General features: G+C 67.4%; 2 protein-coding genes across 2 annotated transcripts; both read right to left on the minus strand.

The window, feature by feature from the left end:
* Window positions 1-31: 31 nt before the first annotated feature.
* CHLRE_12g508644v5 (uncharacterized protein) lies at window positions 32-11,467 on the minus strand. The gene is made up of 9 exons (XM_001690796.2): window positions 10,883-11,467; window positions 8,624-10,722; window positions 7,712-8,481; window positions 4,028-7,507; window positions 2,868-3,921; window positions 2,527-2,625; window positions 2,107-2,205; window positions 1,748-1,858; window positions 32-1,134 (listed from the first exon to the last, which is right to left on the minus strand). The coding sequence occupies exons 2-9, from the start codon at window positions 10,697-10,699 to the stop codon at window positions 541-543; spliced, it is 8,283 nt and encodes a 2,760-aa protein (XP_001690848.2). The 5' UTR covers window positions 10,700-10,722; window positions 10,883-11,467; the 3' UTR covers window positions 32-540.
* A 339-nt stretch (window positions 11,468-11,806) lies between these two features.
* CHLRE_12g508550v5 (uncharacterized protein) lies at window positions 11,807-17,097 on the minus strand. Its single transcript, XM_001690795.2, has 9 exons — window positions 16,846-17,097; window positions 15,591-16,471; window positions 15,235-15,381; window positions 14,840-14,945; window positions 14,282-14,383; window positions 13,880-14,070; window positions 13,617-13,670; window positions 13,230-13,367; window positions 11,807-12,920 (listed from the first exon to the last, which is right to left on the minus strand). The coding sequence occupies exons 1-9, from the start codon at window positions 16,880-16,882 to the stop codon at window positions 12,759-12,761; spliced, it is 1,818 nt and encodes a 605-aa protein (XP_001690847.2). The 5' UTR covers window positions 16,883-17,097; the 3' UTR covers window positions 11,807-12,758.
* Between the last annotated feature and the right edge of the window lie 89 nt (window positions 17,098-17,186).

Consider the following 17,186-nt stretch of genomic DNA (forward strand, 5'->3'; position numbering starts at 1 on the left):
GATTTTTGCGTATGTATATTATACAATTAAATGTGCCAACGCTGTGGTGCCTGCAGTGATAGCAGATTAGCAGCTGTCAAAGTGACGTCCAACCCGTTTGGTTGCAGGGCAGCGGGTTCAGTGCCTTCAGAACATCAGTGTTTATCTGTAACCACTCGTTGAGAAGGCGCTTGTTAATAGGAATGATCGCAGTGTGCTGCGCCCACCGGCCAATCCTGGCCAAATCCCCCTCCGACTCCCCCGCCCGTCGCCTCCGTCCATCTCTTTACCCCCGCACACAGCAGACACGACCACGTCACAAAATCCGTATGAAGTGCCAGATATGGGAGATAACCACGCTGAATGCAGCGCGTCCTGCGCTCAAAGAATACAAAAGCTGGTCCACCTCCATTTGCTCTGGAAGCGTGCTGGGGCCACCAAGGCACCCCGGCAACACGCCAATACCCCTCACATTCTCGCCCTCCTCTGGAGTCACAGTCGCACAAAACAACATCGCCACCTTCAGTCAACCATAAAGCATTCTAAACAATAAGAATCCCCTCAGTAATACCCCAGCGGGTCGTCCGTTCCGCTGTCGCCGTACGCGCCACCGCCGCCGCCACCCTCGCCCGGGGCCCCACCGGCAGCGCCCGCCGCCGCCGCCACCGCAGCAGCGGCCGCGGCGGCATGTGGGTCCATCACCCCGGCCCCTGCTGCCGCAAAGGATGCCATCGCAGCCGCAAAGTCGCCCGCCAAATGGCCATAGGTAGCCATGTACTCGGCAAGCGCGGCACCGCCGTCGCCGAGAAACTCCGCAGCTCCAAAATCAGCTCCCTGCTGCTGCTGGTGCTGCTGATGCTGATGCTGCTGCTGGTGCTGCTGGTACTGCTGCTGGTACTGGTCCTGTTCCCCGAGGCCACCGCCCGTGCCTCTGGAGCGACCGCCGCCGCCGCCTCCAGCACGGCTACGCGCGCCTGGGCCGGCTCCCGCCGCCGCCTCCGCAGCCGACCCCTCACCTCCTGCCGGGCCCGCACCAGCGAGCGCGCCGGAGGCTTTGCTGCGCTTGGCGCCTGTGCCGCCCGAGCCCCGCTTGGCGCCGCCGGCCGCCGCCGCCTGTGCCGCCGCCGCCAGGTCTTCAGACGCCTTTTGAGCCGCCTGCGCGTTATGATCAGCATTGCAAGCCGCGACGTAAGCCGGCAATTCTGTGAGCAGGTGGACAGCAGCGCTGCGGCGGCAATTACTCTGCGTGTCTACGTGTTGACATTGCACCTTCCCAACGCGGACTCGTGAGGCATGCACGCCCTGCCCCGCCCTCTTCCCCTTCTTAAACACACACACACACACACACACACACACACACACACACACACACACACACACACACACACACACACACACACCGGTACCGTGAGCACATGCATGGGTTTGCACCCTTGAGAGCGTGTGGACACTAATCCCCCTTGAGGTTAGGGTAGCGGGGGTTCGCGATTTCCGGTTGGTAAGACCGGCGGCTCACCGCAGCAGGTATGCGAGGTAGATTCAGGTAACATCCGTAAACCGTCGCTTTGCTGCATCGCATACACTGTCTTTGCGCATTGTTTTCCTTGTGCTCTTTAACACACACACACACACACACACACACACACACACACACAGTTACACACACAGTCGCAGTTACAGATACACACACACACAAACACACACACACACACAGTCGCAGGCACACACGCACACACACACATTGCTATCCACCCACCCAGCCGCCCACCTGCTCCAGGTTCTGCAGCGCCGAGGCGTCCGCCGCCACCAGCGCCAGCTGCGCGGTGGGGCTGTTGCGCGCCGCCTGCATCTTGGTCAGCAGCTCGCCGTCGCCGCGGGCCTGCGGGCAGGCAGCGGGAAGGGGGGGGGCAGGGGGCGGGGGGCAGACAGGGGCGGGAGGGTTCAGTGTGTGGGGGCTTAGGAGGCGCGGGGGCGGCGGGGGCGGAGGGGCGGAGAGGCGGAGAGGCGGGGCGGAGAGATTATTATGGTCCGAGGCAGCGCATTGTGGTCCTCAGGAAGGGTTTTATCGGGGGCGGTGACTGGGGAAAGGGAATCTTCCTTGACAAGTATGTGTCACACATGCCACACCTGGGCCTCTGCCGCCATGCGCGGGTGGTTGCTGTTGAACACCTGCGTGATGAGCGGCTTCCAGATGCGCACCCGCGCGTTGATGAACCAGTTGTTCAGCTGTGCGGGGCGGGGGTGGGGGGTAGTGGGGTTGTAGGTAGGGGGATGTGGGCAGGGGCAGAGTGTTCCGCGGAGTGTGAGGGGCAAGGAAGCAAGGAGTGGGAGAAGCCGAGCGGCCAAGGAATCCACTATCCCTTCTGCGGAAATGGCCTGGGCAAGCTTCAAGCGCCTACAGCCAGTCTGGTGCAAGCCGCACCTCCTTGCCGCACACCCAATTCCACGCCACCTCCCAATCACCCCCAAGCCTATTGCATTGGGTTCGGTTTAGTTTGGGCAGGTATGTCCACACACACACACACACACACACACGCCTCCCCCCACCTGCAGCAGGTCCAGCCCCGTGTGCGCGCACAACACCTCCTTCTCGTCCTCGCTGGGGTAGGGGTGCACGATGTGTGCGTACACCCACTGCTTCAGAGCCTGGGGAGGGGGAGGGAGGAGGGAAGAGGAGGGAGGGGGAGGGGGGGAGCGGAGGAGGAGGCAGGCGGGGGAGGAAGGATAGCCCGTGGAATGGAAGAAATTGAGAAGGTCAGGTGAGTCGACACATAGGGGCAGGGCCTCCGGACGCACAGGCCAGGTGCTAACGCAAGCAGGGGACAAGCTGAAGCCCACAGAGCCTGCCGCACAGAGCCTGCCGCAACCGGTCAACCCCCTGTACTCACCGTGACGGCGTTCTTGGGCAGGTTTTCACGGCCCTTCTTGCTGCCGGGGCCCGAGCCACCGCCTCCACCGCCTCCCGCTCCGCCTCCCGCTCCCGAACCCGTCACCGCACTGGACGTCACACCAGCTCCAGCCCCTGCACCTGCCCCAGCTCCTGCCCCGCCGCCTCCACTCACACCCGCGCCAGCCGCAGCACCCCCGCCGGCGCCACCACCACTGCCTCCAGCCCCACTGCCACCACCGCCGCCGCCGCCGACACCTCCATGCCCCGGCGCCGCTGCCACCGCCGCCGCTGTTGTTGACGCTTTGAACCCAAGGCCGCGGCCGTTGATCATGCGTGACGGCGCCGCCACCGACGTGCCGTACGCAAGAGCGCCGGCGGCTACTCGGCCTTGGAGCGACGTCCAGTTCATTGCGCCGGGCCGCCCGCCGCCGGGTCCGGCGGCGCCGGCGGTGGCGCCGCCGCCACTGAGGTTACCGGCGATGCCCAGACCACTGGCGGAGGCAGTAGCGGCGGCAAGGGAGTTGCTGGCGGCGGCGAAGCCGGCAGCGGCGTGTGGTGGCGGAGGAGCCGACGCCGCTGCCGCCGCCGTGGGCCGCGACTCCAGCGGCGGCGGCTGAGAGCTGGGGTCTTGGGCGTTGGCAATACTGTACAGGTTTGGATCGCCGTACGGCGCCGATGAGTAAGGTTCATAGCCTGGCGGCGGCGGCGGTTGGTGGTCGCCGCCTTCCCGCGGCGGATGCTCCGTTGCCGCCGCCGTCGCCGCGGCGTTACCGTACTGTCCGTATTGCTGCTGTTGTTGCTGCTGTTGCTGCTGTTGCTGTTGTTGGTACAATTCGTACTGCCGCTGCTGTTGCTGGTACTGCTCGTATTGCTGTTGCTGCTGGTGGTACTGCTCCAGTTGCAGCTGGTACTGCTGCCACTCGTACGCGGCCTTGGCCTGAGCTTCAGCAGCCGAGCTGACGTCGGCGCCGCCGCCACCAGCAGCGCCGCCGGCCCCTGCAGCATCCGCCGCCGCCGCCGCGGCTGTCGCCATCGCCGCCGCCGCCGCCCATCTGGGTTGTGACCTGCGGCAACGGCAGCACGCCGCTGTGCGCAGACATGCTACTGCGCGCGGCCGATCGCGCGGCTGGCTGCGTCTGTGCCTGCGCCTGTGCCTGCAAAGCGGCCGCAGCATCGGTCGCCATCGCTGTCACTGGGTGCTGGTGGTGCTGGTGGTGTTGATAGCCGTACTGCGGTCCGCCGCCGCCGCCACCGGTGCCGCCGTCGTCGCCGCCAGCGTCGTCAGCCAGGAGCTGCTGGAACGAGGGCACCAGCCCCGACGCCCCGGCATGAGTCATGGACGCGTCATGTGTCATGGACGCGTCATGAGTCATGGACGCTCCGCGGCTCGCTCTAGCCCAGCCGCCCGAGGGAGGCGGCTGGTGTGCGTAGGGGTACGGGTACGGCGGCGGCTGTTGTGGGTGGGGGCTGTGATGGGCGGGCGGCGGCGGCGCTGCGCCCTGCGATGCTGCTGCGACTGGGTACTGCTGGTGATGTTGATGTTGGTGTTGGTGGTAGTGCTGGTGCTGGTGCTGCGGCTGGCCGTGTTGCGGATGTGGTTGGGGGTAGTGGTGGTGCGTGTGCGGCTGCTGCTCGATCCCTGCCGGCGCCGGCACGGGCAAGTGGTAGGGCTGTCCTTCCGCCGCCGCAGCCGCCGACTGGTGTGGGTGTTGGTGAGGGTGAGGGTGGTAGGCTGGGTGGGGGTGTGGCTGCTGCTGCTGCTGTTGTTGTGGTGGCGGCGGCGGATGCTGTTGCTGATGTTGTGGCTGTTGCGGCTGCAGGGTCTGCTGCTGGGGCGGCGGTAATGGCCTGTCGTGAGCGCTGTCGTGGTGTTGATGCTGGTGGTGGTGCTGGTGGTGGAAGGGCTGGTGGGTGGGCAGCGGTGGCAGGGGGTGCGTCGCCGTCCCCACGTGGATCGGCGGCGCCGCTGGCGCGTGCGGCGGCGGCTGTGCCTGCCGATGGTGCTGATAATGGTGCTGGTGCTGCGGTGTGCTACCCGCGCCGCTCTGCGACCTTGCGCGCTGCTGGAGATGTTGCTCCATTGCCGCTGGCGGCGCCTGCACAGCAGGCGGCATTGGTGCCGCCAGTGTTTCTGGCTGCCCCGCCGCCGGCCCAGGCCCCGCCGCCGCCGCCGGCACTACTGCCGAGGCCGCGGCTGCTACTGCCGCGGCCGCGGCCGCCACCGCCGACGGCACAAGGCTGGACAGCTCCTCCAGGGCTGTAGCAGCCGCCGCCGGATCCATGCTGTGTTCGAACAGTGCCGTCAGCGCCGCCAGCGTTGCGCTGTCGACACCGGCGGCGGAGGCGGTGGCGCCGTCAGTGGCTGAGAGCCATGGCGGCAGCTGCGGCGGCGGCGCTGCCGCGGCAGCTGTAGCAGTTGCAGCTGCTACTAGCGGGTCCGTGTCAGCAGGCTCGGGAGCAGGGGCTGCTGCTACTGCGGTCCCCTGTGCAGCGTAGGCGGGTGCAGCTACGCCGCCCCGATGACCAGCAGCATCCAGACCGGCTGTAGCAGGGCTTATTCCATGAGGCTCAACGGCGCCGCTGCCGCCAGAGCCGCCGGCGGTGCCAGCCGTGTCGGCCTGAAGCTGCAGCGGCGGCGGAGGCGTGCCCGCTAGGAATTCATCCAGTGACGCCAGCAACGGCGTCGACAGCATATCCGCCATCACACTGAGTCCGCCGCCGCCGCCGCCGCCGCTAACCGAAACCGGCGTGTACGGCCTGAACAGGGGCCTGCTGGCGGCGCCGCCGCCAGCGCCGCCGCCGGAGCCACCGCCACCGCCGCTGCCACTGCCGCCATTGCTGCCACTGCCGCCGCCACTGCTCCTGAACAGGCTGCCCAGGCTGTTACCACGTGCGTCGACGCTGGCGCGGCGTCCCACCGCCGCCACGGGGACACGGCCCGTGTGCGCACCCAGCGCCGCCGCGGTGGCGGCGGCTGCCGTGCTGGAGTGCAGGACCGCGGTGCTGCCAATGGCACCAAAGGGCAGACCGGCAGTAGCGCCGGCGGCGAGGGCGGTGCCACCGGCGGAATCAGCGCCGGCGCCGGCAGCGCCGCCGCCGCTGCCACTGCGCGCCGCACATGCGGCAGCGAAAGCCTCCGCTGCCGCCCATGATGAGAATATGTCTGGGGACTCGACCGGCAGTAGCGGCGTGTGGCGGCCGGACAGGCGGCGTACGACGTGGGCTACAGCCGCCGCCATGTCGCCGCCGCCGCCGCCGATGCCCTGCCGCAGTTGCCGGCGCAGGCTGCTACTGCCACTGCGCGGGCGGGCGCCTCCACCCGCGCCCGTAGCCTCCTGTGCTCCTCCTCCTCCTTCGCCGCCGCCGCCGCCGCCGCCATCACGAGCAGCTATGTTGATGTCACCGCCAGCAGTGCTGCCCGCCGCCGCGCCGCCATCGCTGTCTCGGCCGCCGCCGCCGCTGCTCCGCAGTAGCATGGCCAGGATTGGATCCAGGAGCCCGCTGCTGTCAGTGTTGTTGCTGGCGCGGCGATTGATCTCGAAATCCAATGTGGCAAAGTCTGCGTCATCGGGCGGTGTTACAGCCGCCACAGCAGGCGGCGGCGGCAGTAGCAAACCCGCGGGGCCGCCGGGAAGGCCAATCTCGGCGTCTCCGCTACTGCCGGCGGCGGCCTCGGCCGAGGCCTGAGACGGCGGCGGCGCCAGCGGCAGGAAGTTGCTACAGCTGCCAGTGAGGCTGCCGCCGGCACGATGGCAGTAGTGCTGTGCCTCTGCTACAGCCATAGCCGCTGCGTCGGTGTCAGGCTGCCCAGCCGCCTGGCGCGCGTTAGCAGTAGCAGCGGCAACGGCAGCTGCAGCCCCTGCTGCTGCTTCCGCTGCTGCTGAAGGTAGCTGGTGGCTCCGGGTGAGCGGCGCGAAAGTGAGTGGGTACGGCACGGGCGCCGCACGTGGCGCAGCGTCAGGCAGCGGCGGCGCCGCCGCCGCCACAGCATCCACCGCAAAGCTGTACGGCCAGGGCTGTAGCAGCTGCTGGGCGCCTGCCGTCCCTGGCGCCGCCGCTGCAGCCGCGGCGGCGGCGATAGCAGCTGTGCCCGCCACCGCGGTGATTGCTACTGCGCCGCCGGCGACGTGGCGGCTGCCGGAGGCAGTAGGGTCGCTGTCACGTGCATCCAGATTGGTACACGTGGACATGGGCGTCAGCGGCGGTGAGGCCGGTGGCGCCGCCACGGCTGTAGCACCTCCCAGCTCCCTGTGCGACTGCGACCGCTGCTTCATCAGCTGCGGCTGTAGCTCCTGCGGCGGTGCAATACCGCCGCCGTGCAGCGCCGTCGAGTGCCATCTGCCGCCGGCGTGCTGATACTGGTGCTGCTGCTGGTAATGCTGCGGGTAGGATTGGTGGTAGGGCTGTTGTAGCTGCTGGCCCGGCTGTAGCAGCTGTGGCCTCAGGCCGCCGGCACCGCCACCGCTGGTGCTACTGCCGCCACCGCCGCCTGCGCCTGCAGCCCCTGCTGCCAGGGCCGTGGCAGTAGCGGAAGTCGCGGCAGTAGCAGCTGTCATTGCGGCCCGGTGCTGTAGCATGGCGATGTCGGACTGGGTCTTTCGCAGGGCGGCCACCGAGGTGCTCTCAGGCGTGATGGTCCTGGTGCGCGATTGCGGGCCGGTGGACACACGCCTCAACACAAAACATGCATTTGCAATTTCACGTCGTAAGGGAACGTGAAGGTAACATTGCAAGCCTGGCTGTTGGCCTTGCCAAGAGGAGCCTACCACGGCCGTAGGGCATTGATGTGACCAGCACAGAAGCTGCGTCCTTACACCAACCCCAGCCCTCACGTGCCCGCACCTTGCCACCAGCACACGGACCAGAGGCGGCTGAGGCCACGCGTGTGCCGAGTGCGGGGGAGCCGGCGGCCCCGAGCCCGGCAACGCTGTGGGTCCAGCACCCCCGCCGCCGCTGCTACTGACGCCGCCGCCCCAAGCTACAGCCATCGCTGGCGCGCCCGCGGGTGATGACAACCATTGCTGCGTCGTGGGGCTGGCCGCTGGCACGCCGCCACCTGGGCCACCACTGCCCCAGCCGCCCATCCATCCCTGAGGCTGCGGCGGCGGCGGCTGTTGTAGCGGTAACGGTTGCAGCTGAGGCTGGTGCTGGTGCTGGTGGTATGATTGCTGGGCGGGAGCCATGTAGGGTGACAGGGCCGGTGGCGGCGGTGCTACTGCCGCCGAGGTCGGCAGCATGTGGGCGTAGGCGGACAGGTCAGAGAAGCACCGGCCGCTCAGGCCCGGCGGCGCCGCCGTCACTGGGGATATGAACCAGGACTGCTGCGGCTGTAGCAGTCCAGGGTGGTGAGGCTGTAGCACCTGCTGTTGTGGCACCTGCAGCGGTAGCTGGTGGTGGTGGGGCGGCGGCGGCGGCGGCGGGTCGGCAGCTGATGCGGCAAGGGCTGCGTGCGCTGCGGCGGCCCAAGCCAGGGTGGCGGGTGATGCGGCGGCGGCAGGCGGTGGAGTCAGCGGCAGCGGCTGTGGCAGCGGCAGTGGGCGGCCGGCGCCATCGCTGTTGGGCGGCTGCTGTGGCCAGTGCGCAGCCGCTGTGTGAGCTGGCGCAGATGGAGCCTGTAGGTAGGTAAGGCAAGAGCAATGCGTTGTAGCAGGGCAAGTCCTGAGTCGCGTGAGCTAGCAAACTCCATGAGGCGTTGGGCAGCAGGACAACAACACTAGCAATCCATTATCACGTTGTCCGGGGCTCCGTGCTTACCGTTTGCGACCCACCACCACCACCACCACCACCACCTTCAGCGCTACCACGGCTATGTTCCATCGCCGCCGTCGCCCCTGCAGCGCCGCCGCCGCCGCCGTCACCGGCATTAATGGGTTCCCCAAGGTGCAGCAGCTGCATGGATGTGGCGGCGGTGCTGCCGGTGCCACGGCCACGGCCCCACTCGCCGCCGCCGCCGGCTGCGCCGCCGCCACCTGTGGTGCTGCCGCGGCGTCGGCCGCCGCCACCGCCAGCACCGCCGCCGGCGCTGTGGCGGCCATGCATCAGCCGAGCCATGCTGTGTGACGTGCTGTCATCCGACGGTGTCGCGGCGACGGCAGTAGCCGCTGCAGCCGGCGGCGGATGCAGCGGCGGCAGCGGCTGTAGCATCACTTGCCCTGCTACGGCTGCCTTGGCGGCGACGGCTGCCATTGACGTGGTCAGTGTCGTGCCGCCGCCGCCACCACCATCGCCAGTGTTTCCAGAGCCGACATCTTGGGGCTTAAGCAGCGGTGGCAGCGATGTCGGCAGCGGCGTCACACTCCACGACTCCCCGCCCCCATCCGCACTACCACGCTCACTCCAGGCGCCCGTGGCCATCCCGGGGCCACCGCCGCCGCCGCTGCCACCGCTGCCACCGCCGCTCCCGCCACCGCTACCGCCACCGGCACCTGCGACAGCAGCAGCTCGGGGACCGCTGCCGTCCACACTGCCACCAGCACCCACCGCCTGATCCGTGGCGGCGGCGCGCGTGTGGCTGCTGAGGTGTGAGTCGGGTGCTGCTGCTGCCGGCGCTGCTGCAGCCGAGCCCAGGCCGGCTGTAGCATCCCAAGCCACAGCCGCGGCCACCACGCCCGGTGTTACCGTGGCGGCAGCTGCTGCTCCACCGGCGGCGCTCGCAGGTGCCACTGCTGCCGCCGTCTGCGCCCGCGCTGCCGCCTCGGCCTCGCATGCGGCAGCGGCGGCGGTCAGCGTTGCAGCGACGTCTTGCGGCGGCGGCGGCAGGGGCGGCAGCGGCTGCGCGCCCGCCGCCGGCCGCCCAGCTACTGCCGCCGCCGGGCCGTAGCGGCGCTGCACGGCACTCCTGCCGCCAGCACCCCCGCCGCCACCCATGCCCACGCCCACGCCGCCGCCAGCGCCCACGCCCGTACTGCCGTCCGGGGGCCCTGCGCTGCAGGGCGGCTGCCGTGCCCCTGGGGGCGCCGCCGCCTCTGCACCGCCCGCACGACCATCCGGCCCCGCCGCCAGCGCTGTCAGCTCGCGTTCTGTGAGGGTGGCAGCCGAGGACAGCGGCCGCTTGCGTGTGCTGCTGGGGCTGCCCGCTGCAGCCGGCAGCGGCTGCGGCTGCTGGTGGGGATGGGGGTGATGTGGTGGGACTCCCCACCCACTGGCGGTGGCTACGCCGCGCATGTCTGTGGCTGCTACTGCGCCGGTGCCGTAAGGCTGGGGCTGCGGCTGCGGGCCGAGCTGTTGGTGGAGCGAGTGATGCGGCTGGTCCGGGTGGTGGTGGTGGTGCCGCTGATGCTGGTGGTGGTGCTGGTGCGCGTGTGCGTGCGCGTGCCATGCGGCGTACGGATGCGGGCTGTGGCCGGCTGAGGCCGGCGGTTGCTGCGCACTACCGGCCCAGCCGACACCGCCAGCAGTAGCAGCTGCCGCGTACGGTGCCCATGCAATTGGGTGCTGCATGTCCGATGGCGGCATTTGCGATGGCGCCGGCGGAGGCTGATTGTGGGAGCCAGGAAAGCCGTGCTGCTGCTGCTGTGGACTGGTGGGGGCGGCGGCGCTGCCGCCGAAGCGGTGGCCCGGCCCGGGCAGGTTCAGGGCGGCGGGCGCTGACACAGTCATTACGATTGCCGGCTCCTGCTGCTGCTGCTGCTGCTGCTGCTGCTGCTGCTGCTGCTGCTGCTGCTGCTGCTGCTGCTGCTGCTGCTGCTGCTGCTGCTGCAGCTGCTGCTGCTCAGCGCCGGGGCACCAGCCTGCATCCGCCGCAGCATCCGCCGGCGCCGCCGCCGCTGCCGCCGCCGCTGCGGCTGCAGCGGCGGCAGCAGCAGCCGGGTGGCTGTACTCCGCCTCCATCCCGCCCCCTTACTTCCAACACGCTGAGCGGCACACGAGGAATCAAGGGGGTTCCTTAAAGCAGCGCAGGCATATGCAGGGGCCAGCTCCTTCAATTCAGATTGTGCCATGCTACATACACCTACAGAAATCCCCTGTAGCCGCGACGCGGCACGCGGCTTGCGCCCTCCCACCGCCCCTCACCTTCTACTTCGCTTGGAGGTCGTGGTCAGACGAGGGCCGGCGGCAGCTCCCCTTGCCTGCTGGGCCTGCCGGGCCCTCGTTCCTCACACCACAAGTAGGCCCGAGCTGCTGTGAATGATTGTGACTGCTGTGGCACACACTGCGCCGCATTCCGCTATGCGCGTGTGCGTCCCTGCCGTTCCACTGCGCGCCGCTGCTGGCTGTCGGCTGCCGTTTCGTCTCCCCACGCCGCAAGTCGTTTGCCTTGCTGGCAACTGTCAGCAGACACAGTTGCAAGCTGGCGCGCTGCTTCTACTGCTGCTGCTACTTGGGACGTCGATAGCACATGCTGCTTGTTGCGTTCTATCAGTCAAGTTTGCAGGCGGGTTACGGGTTGGTGGGGATCCCGAGAAGCTGGAAGGTGCACCCTCACACGGATCCAGCAGAGCCCTATGCTGCGCTACCTGCTGCTGTGCTGCGGGCCGTTCCGCCCAGGCGTGCCGCTGCGCAGACACAACAACAGGCGCTGGCGCAAATTGAATGCAATACTGAAAGGTTATGCCTACCAGGGACGCGCGGAACAAGGTTTGCGCCCGGAAGCTGTTTGGTTGCCAGTAACGGCAAACTTACAGCAAGTAAGCAAAGGCGCGCGGCCGCAGAGAGACGGGTGCAGCAAGGGCCGGTGCGGGCGCTTCGTGCGTGTGTGTTTTGCGGCGGGTTCTCGAGGCAAGAGACGCGCGCGGGAGGCCGGGCGGCAGATCCACTCGAGGTCGGGGGCACGGGACGGGCCGATGGGCGGCGGCGACATTTTGTGGGACGGGCCGATCGGGTCGGGTTCGTGGGGAGCACCGGTGTCGTGGGAGGCGCGTGCCACGCTTGCGGGTCGTCAGACGCCTTCCGGATGGTGCAATAGACGACAGGGACAGGACAGGCTTGGTTTCCATGTATACCGTATGTGTTTGCAACGTGCACATGTGTGCGGCCCAGCCCCACATGGCGGCAAGGTTGGGGCACCCACAACCTGCGGATACCCGCCAGGAGCCAGGCCCCTTTCCTCAACACGCTCCTCTCGATGGCCTGTCATGCGCGTTCTGAAAGACGACAGCGGGGGCTAGCTCCCATCGGTAATCTAATGTCGGGCGCCATTGTGAGATGACTTCCAAGTTAGACACGAGTCAGGCGCCATCAAGCGCTTAAAAGCCCCACAGCGCACTTTGGTCCGAGCTCTCTGACACAGGCGCGCCCCCGTGGCTTATATTTCCTCTCAACCGCCTTCAACACCAACTGCAGCCGCATCAACTCTTCGTCGTGCACTGCACTGGCCCCCCGCCCCCTCCCCCCTCCCACACAGACATACATACACACACAGGCACACACACGCACACACATCTATGACATATGAGAAGACACATGACGCACACAGGAGACCAAACGCTGTCATCACTCACACGCTAATTTCTTCAGCCGCAAAGATCATGCGAGGGATTGTTTCCCACGCCCCAGCTCCTCCGGTCGACCCTTTCCCCCCTGGCTTCCGGTGTGCAAGCTAAACGCCGCACACGAAGCGGAGTAACAACAACAGCGACTACCTTCATAAGGAGCAATGCCCGGCTCGGCTACAATCTAGCAATTGCGTCAACCGTGTGCTTATTGGCTTTTGCGCCGAAGTCGTGCATGCGGATTGTTCTTCTGTATACAGCAGCGCGCCGCCGAGGGACGGCGGCATAGCGAACCACCGCGCATCCGTGTCACACGTGCTTTCGCGCCCATGCCCGCTTAGTCATTATTCGTTACATGCCGACGCGGTCCCATCTCTTTCGGTTACACCCGAATTATTCGACGTTTGCGTGCAGCCCCCACACCGCCCGTACACCGCCCAGCGCAGCCCTCTTCCGGCTCACTTGGGTGCTTTGCTGCCAGCTGGCCCGCCGCCACCCGCCGCCGCCGCTGCCGCCGCCAGCTGCGCCTTGGCCTCCGCCGCCCGGTGCGCCTCCTCCTCCACCGCCTGCGCCGCGCCACCCATACCGCGCTTGCGCAGCGCCTCTGCCAGCGAGTGGACCTGTGGGCGCAGCGGGAGACACGGACAGCGGACATGGGACAGCGGCGGCACTTGGTGTGCCTGCGTGCGAAAGTGACTACGGTATCATGGTGGGGGTGTCTAGCAGCACATCATCTTGGTACGCGGACACCGGGGCCCTTCATGTCCCCCTTGTGACACCGGGGCCCTTCGTGTCCCTCTTGTGACACGGTAGCCCTTCATGGCCCCCATGTGACACCGGAGCCCTTCGTTTCCCTCCTGTGTGCTGCCCCTTCCCCCCTGAGGCCCCTGCTCCACCCCCACACCCCCCCGCTACAGCCCCTGGCCCACCTCGGAGCTGGAGATGGAGTAGGGCGAGAAGCGCGGCCCCGGGAACGCCCGCTCCTCCACCTCCTGCCGGTACTGCTGCAGCGCGGCGCTGATGGTCTCGCCCACCTTGGCGTACTGCTTACAGAACTTGGGCGTCACCTGCGGCGACAGGAGGCAGTGCGGTAGAGGGCAGGAGGTGAAGGCAGTGTGTGTAAATCTGCGCTTTTGGTATATGTTTGTATGGGAACCCAAGCAGAGTTGTAGATGTGTGTATGTGTGTGTGTGTGTGTGTGTGTGTGTGTGTGTGTGTGTGTGTGTGTGTTGGAGAGCGCAAGGGAAGAAACCACGTGTGTGTGTACGGGCGGTGTGTATACCGCATGTATGCGCACATCCGGCCCTGCAGCCCACCTTGGCGTGGTGCGGGTGGCTCATCATGCCAAGTAGGTCGTGGTACACCAGCACCTGACCAGGCCCGAGACGTCCCAGGGAGGGTGACATTCATGAATAGTTAAGGAAGTGGTAGACGGGGGGGGGGGCAGATGAGAACAGGAGAGAGCGCATGTCGGTCAAACATACATACACTACACACATACGACCCAGCGTCGCACCACATCGTATCTCATCGCATGCACTTCCCACTACGTTTCCCTACACCACACAGCCCCACCCACCTGGCCGCTGCACTCGCCGCCGGCCCCGATGCCAATGGTGGGGATGGTGAGGGAGCGCGTGATGGCGGCGGCGATGGGCCCGGGAATACACTCCAGCACCAGTGCGAAGCAGCCGGCCCGCTGCAGCGCCTGCGCCTGGTCCAACACACGCAGAGCCTCCTCCGCCACCTGCGCCTGGGGGCGGAAGCCGCCTGGGGGATGGGGGAGAGCGAGGGGAAGAAGGGGAGCGGAGGAGCGGAGGAGCAGAGGCGCAGGGGAGCGGGCCGGGTCAGGGGGCCTGTTTGTACCGTTTAAAAGCGAGGCTATGAATAAGAAGCAAACCAGACGCATACGCAAGGCGTGAGGGGGATCGCCTGCCCAGCCCTCTCCCTCTGCCTCTGCCCGCCCTTCCCTCCGCCTCACCAATGACGCTGACGGACTGGGGCGTGAGGCCCACGTGCCCCATCACCGCCACGCCTGTCTCCACGATGGCACGGGCCGCCTCCACCCGGGCGGGACTGCCGCCTGCGGGGTCGGGGGTGGGGGTGGCGATGGTGGTGGGGGTGGTCGTGGGGTGTGTGTGTCGGGGCAGCCATCTTAGTGGCAGGGTGGGTTGAGACAAGGGAAATTGTGGCGACAATAGACCGTGGCGCGGCATGGCGTGGCTGGGGCCGTGCACAGCGCTAGCAATCCATGCAGCACCCACGGCCGGGCCTTCTAGCTCACATGCCGCTGGCCCCCGGTTGGCCCTACCCCCCACGTCAGTCACACGCCCCACACCCGCAGTCAACACCTCAGGCTTGGCGCCCTTGCCACCTCTAGTGGCGCCGAGCACTTCCACCCCACCCCATCCCACCTCCTGCCACCCCACCCCACCTCCTGCCACCCCCCTCGCACCACCCTCTCCCGCCCCCTCCCCACCCCTCCCCACCCTTGCCCGCCTCCCGCACCCTCCCTCACCCCCCCTCCAGCCCCACGCACCCTCCAGCTTCACCGCATCCATGCCTCCCTCCTTGAGCATGCGCACCGCACTGCGCACCGCGTCCCGCACGTCCGTCTCGTAGCAGCCAAACGGCAGGTCACCCACCTGGCGAGGGGCGGCGGGCGTGGGGGTGGTGTGGGTGAGTGGATGGATGGGTGGGTGGGACAGGCAAACAGAAAGGGCTGGACAGCGGACTGATCCGACCCAATGCCATCCCAGTGCCGACCAAGCGCCGACGACTCAAATGGCGGACAAGTGCAAGGCACGGCGCCCTCCTGCCTCACACCTTGCTTACTCCTCTCCCCTCCCCTCCATACCCCGCACCGCCCAGCCCGCTCCCCAGCCCCCCTGCCCCCCAGCTCCCCCCCCAGCGCCCGCCAGCTCCCGGCCGCACCAGGAATGCCCTCCGCGCCCCCCTCGCCGCCGCCTTGCAGTGCACCAGCATCTCCTCCAGCGTGATGGGCAGTGTGGTGTCGTGGCCGTGCACCACCATGGCCACACTGTCGCCCACCAGCAGCAGGTCGATGCCGGCAGCGTCCACCTGCACACACACAAGAGTGCGTCAGGGTGCTGTGTTTTGCGGCGATGTGTTTTGCGGCGATTTGTGATTGGTGGTGTGAAGTAGCATGCGCAGCAGGCGGTGACAAGGCAATGACCATCGTACTGGCTACTACGCGAGCGCGTGTCCTAGATCGCGTCCCCTTGCACCGGCCATTTCCTGCAAGCTTCCACAGTACGACAACGACTCACGTGCACGGCGGAGGGGTAGTCGTACGCCGTCACCATGGTCAGCTGCTCGCCCTGCTCATACTTCTTGCGAATGGTGCGCAGCGTCACACGCGCCGGGTTGCGCGGCGACGGCCCCGCGTACACGGTCGCCTCCGGCTGTACTGACAGCTGCCGCACCGCCTGCTGCCGCACCGCAGCCGCTGTGGCCGTTGCGGCGCCAGCGGCGGCTGCAGGCGCTGGTGCCGGGGCAGGCGCTGCCGCAGCCGCTGTCGATGGGGCGAAGGGCGGCGGCGGCGACCCGGCGCCTGCGGCGCCGGGGCCGCGTGTGGCGGATGGGATGATGGCGGAGGGCTGACGGAGGCGGTTGGCGGCGCCTAACGCCGCCTGAAAGCCGCCGCCGCCGGGCGCGGGGGCTGAGGCGGCGCCCAGGCCTCCGGCGGGGCCCATGTGCGGCCGCGGCGGCGCCGCCGCCTGCCCCGCACCGCCACGTGCTGGTGCGGTCGCCAAGCCTGGCCTGGCACCACCACCGCTGGCAGAACTGCCAGCACCACTGAAGTTAGAGCTGAAGGCCCGTGTGTGTTGGCTGTCGTGTCCGGGCGCAGCAGCTAATGCAGGCCAGGGGCTGCCACGCCGACGCCGTTCCTGCCGCTGCTGCCACAGGTACGTGGATGAGGTGGAGGCGGAGGCGGTGGAGGGCAGGGGCCAGTCGCGGGCCGGTCGGTCCCCAACCGCACCGTGCGAGGCTGCTGCCGCTGCTACTGCTACTGCCGGCGAGTGGCTGTCTGCTACTGCCGACAAGCTGGGCGTGATGAGGCCGCGGGCTGGGGCCCAGATGTGTGGGGCGCAGCTGACGGAGGAAGCCAGGGCGGTGACGGCGGGCGCCGCCGCGCACACGCGGACCGCTGCACGCGTGTCACGATGGCCGGATGGGTGACGTGTAAGAATGAGGGGATTGCGGAAGAGTAGAATTGCGACGCCAATGGTGCGGAGGTGTCGGCGCGCGTGGTGACAGTCACCTGGTACCGGCGCACACAGTGTTCCTGGTACCCCCCCCCGTCCCGCTGCTGCCCTGCCCAGCGCACAAACCCAGTTGACCAGGGTGGATTGCACGGCATGACTGCGCTAGCGGGCCGGTGTACGTGTCGATACGCGCATGAAAACAAGCTCAACCCTGACTGGGCCTAAACGAGAATTGCGTCGGCGGGCGAACGCGTTGCAATGTCGATGCGCGCACTCGATTATGGTATCCACACAATTTTGCACATTCAAGGCGCACCTGCGGCGCCCAGGGCCTGCGAGCAGACGGCGCTCATGCTCGCAATTCTAGTTTGCTTTCAACGCTTGTCCGCCAGTCCTCCTTGTTTGCGTTGGGTAGGGGCAACGTCCTTTTTATAGCTTAAGGGATAAATTTGTTTTTCCCTTAACTTTGCCTGGAACTCGTTGCTCAGCTTTACTTTCAGCTGCCCTTGCTTCAACAGGCGAATGCCTGTTATTATTCTAGTAGCCAGGTATTGACAACGGAACGCACTTGATAGCAGCTGAGCATGAACAGCGCAGCTCGGCGAATATTGGTGAATGTGCATCATCCAAGGCCCAGCTACCTTAGTGGCCTGAGGT

This window comes from Chlamydomonas reinhardtii, chromosome 12 (assembly GCF_000002595.2).
Source record: "Chlamydomonas reinhardtii strain CC-503 cw92 mt+ chromosome 12, whole genome shotgun sequence".
In the NCBI taxonomy this organism is placed as follows: Eukaryota; Viridiplantae; Chlorophyta; class Chlorophyceae; order Chlamydomonadales; family Chlamydomonadaceae; genus Chlamydomonas; species Chlamydomonas reinhardtii.

Bases quoted from the DNA above. Each gene is read 5' to 3' on its own strand.
- CHLRE_12g508644v5 (XM_001690796.2), bottom strand. From the start codon at position 10,699: ATGGAGGCGGAGTACAGCCACCCGGCTGCTGCTGCCGCCGCTGCAGCC. The intron at 1,859-2,106 runs GTGTGGCATGTG...GCCTGCCCGCAG, and splicing joins GCATGGCGGCAGAGGCCCAG to GCCCGCGGCGACGGCGAGCT. The intron at 1,135-1,747 runs GTGGGCGGCTGG...CATAACGCGCAG, and splicing joins CGCTGCAGAACCTGGAGCAG to GCGGCTCAAAAGGCGTCTGA.
- CHLRE_12g508550v5 (XM_001690795.2), bottom strand. From the start codon at position 16,882: ATGAGCGCCGTCTGCTCGCAGGCCCTGGGCGCCGCAG. The intron at 13,671-13,879 runs GTGGGTGGGGCT...GGGCCTGGTCAG, and splicing joins GCGGCGAGTGCAGCGGCCAG to GTGCTGGTGTACCACGACCT. The intron at 12,921-13,229 runs GTGGGCCAGGGG...CTGCGCCCACAG, and splicing joins ACTCCATCTCCAGCTCCGAG to GTCCACTCGCTGGCAGAGGC.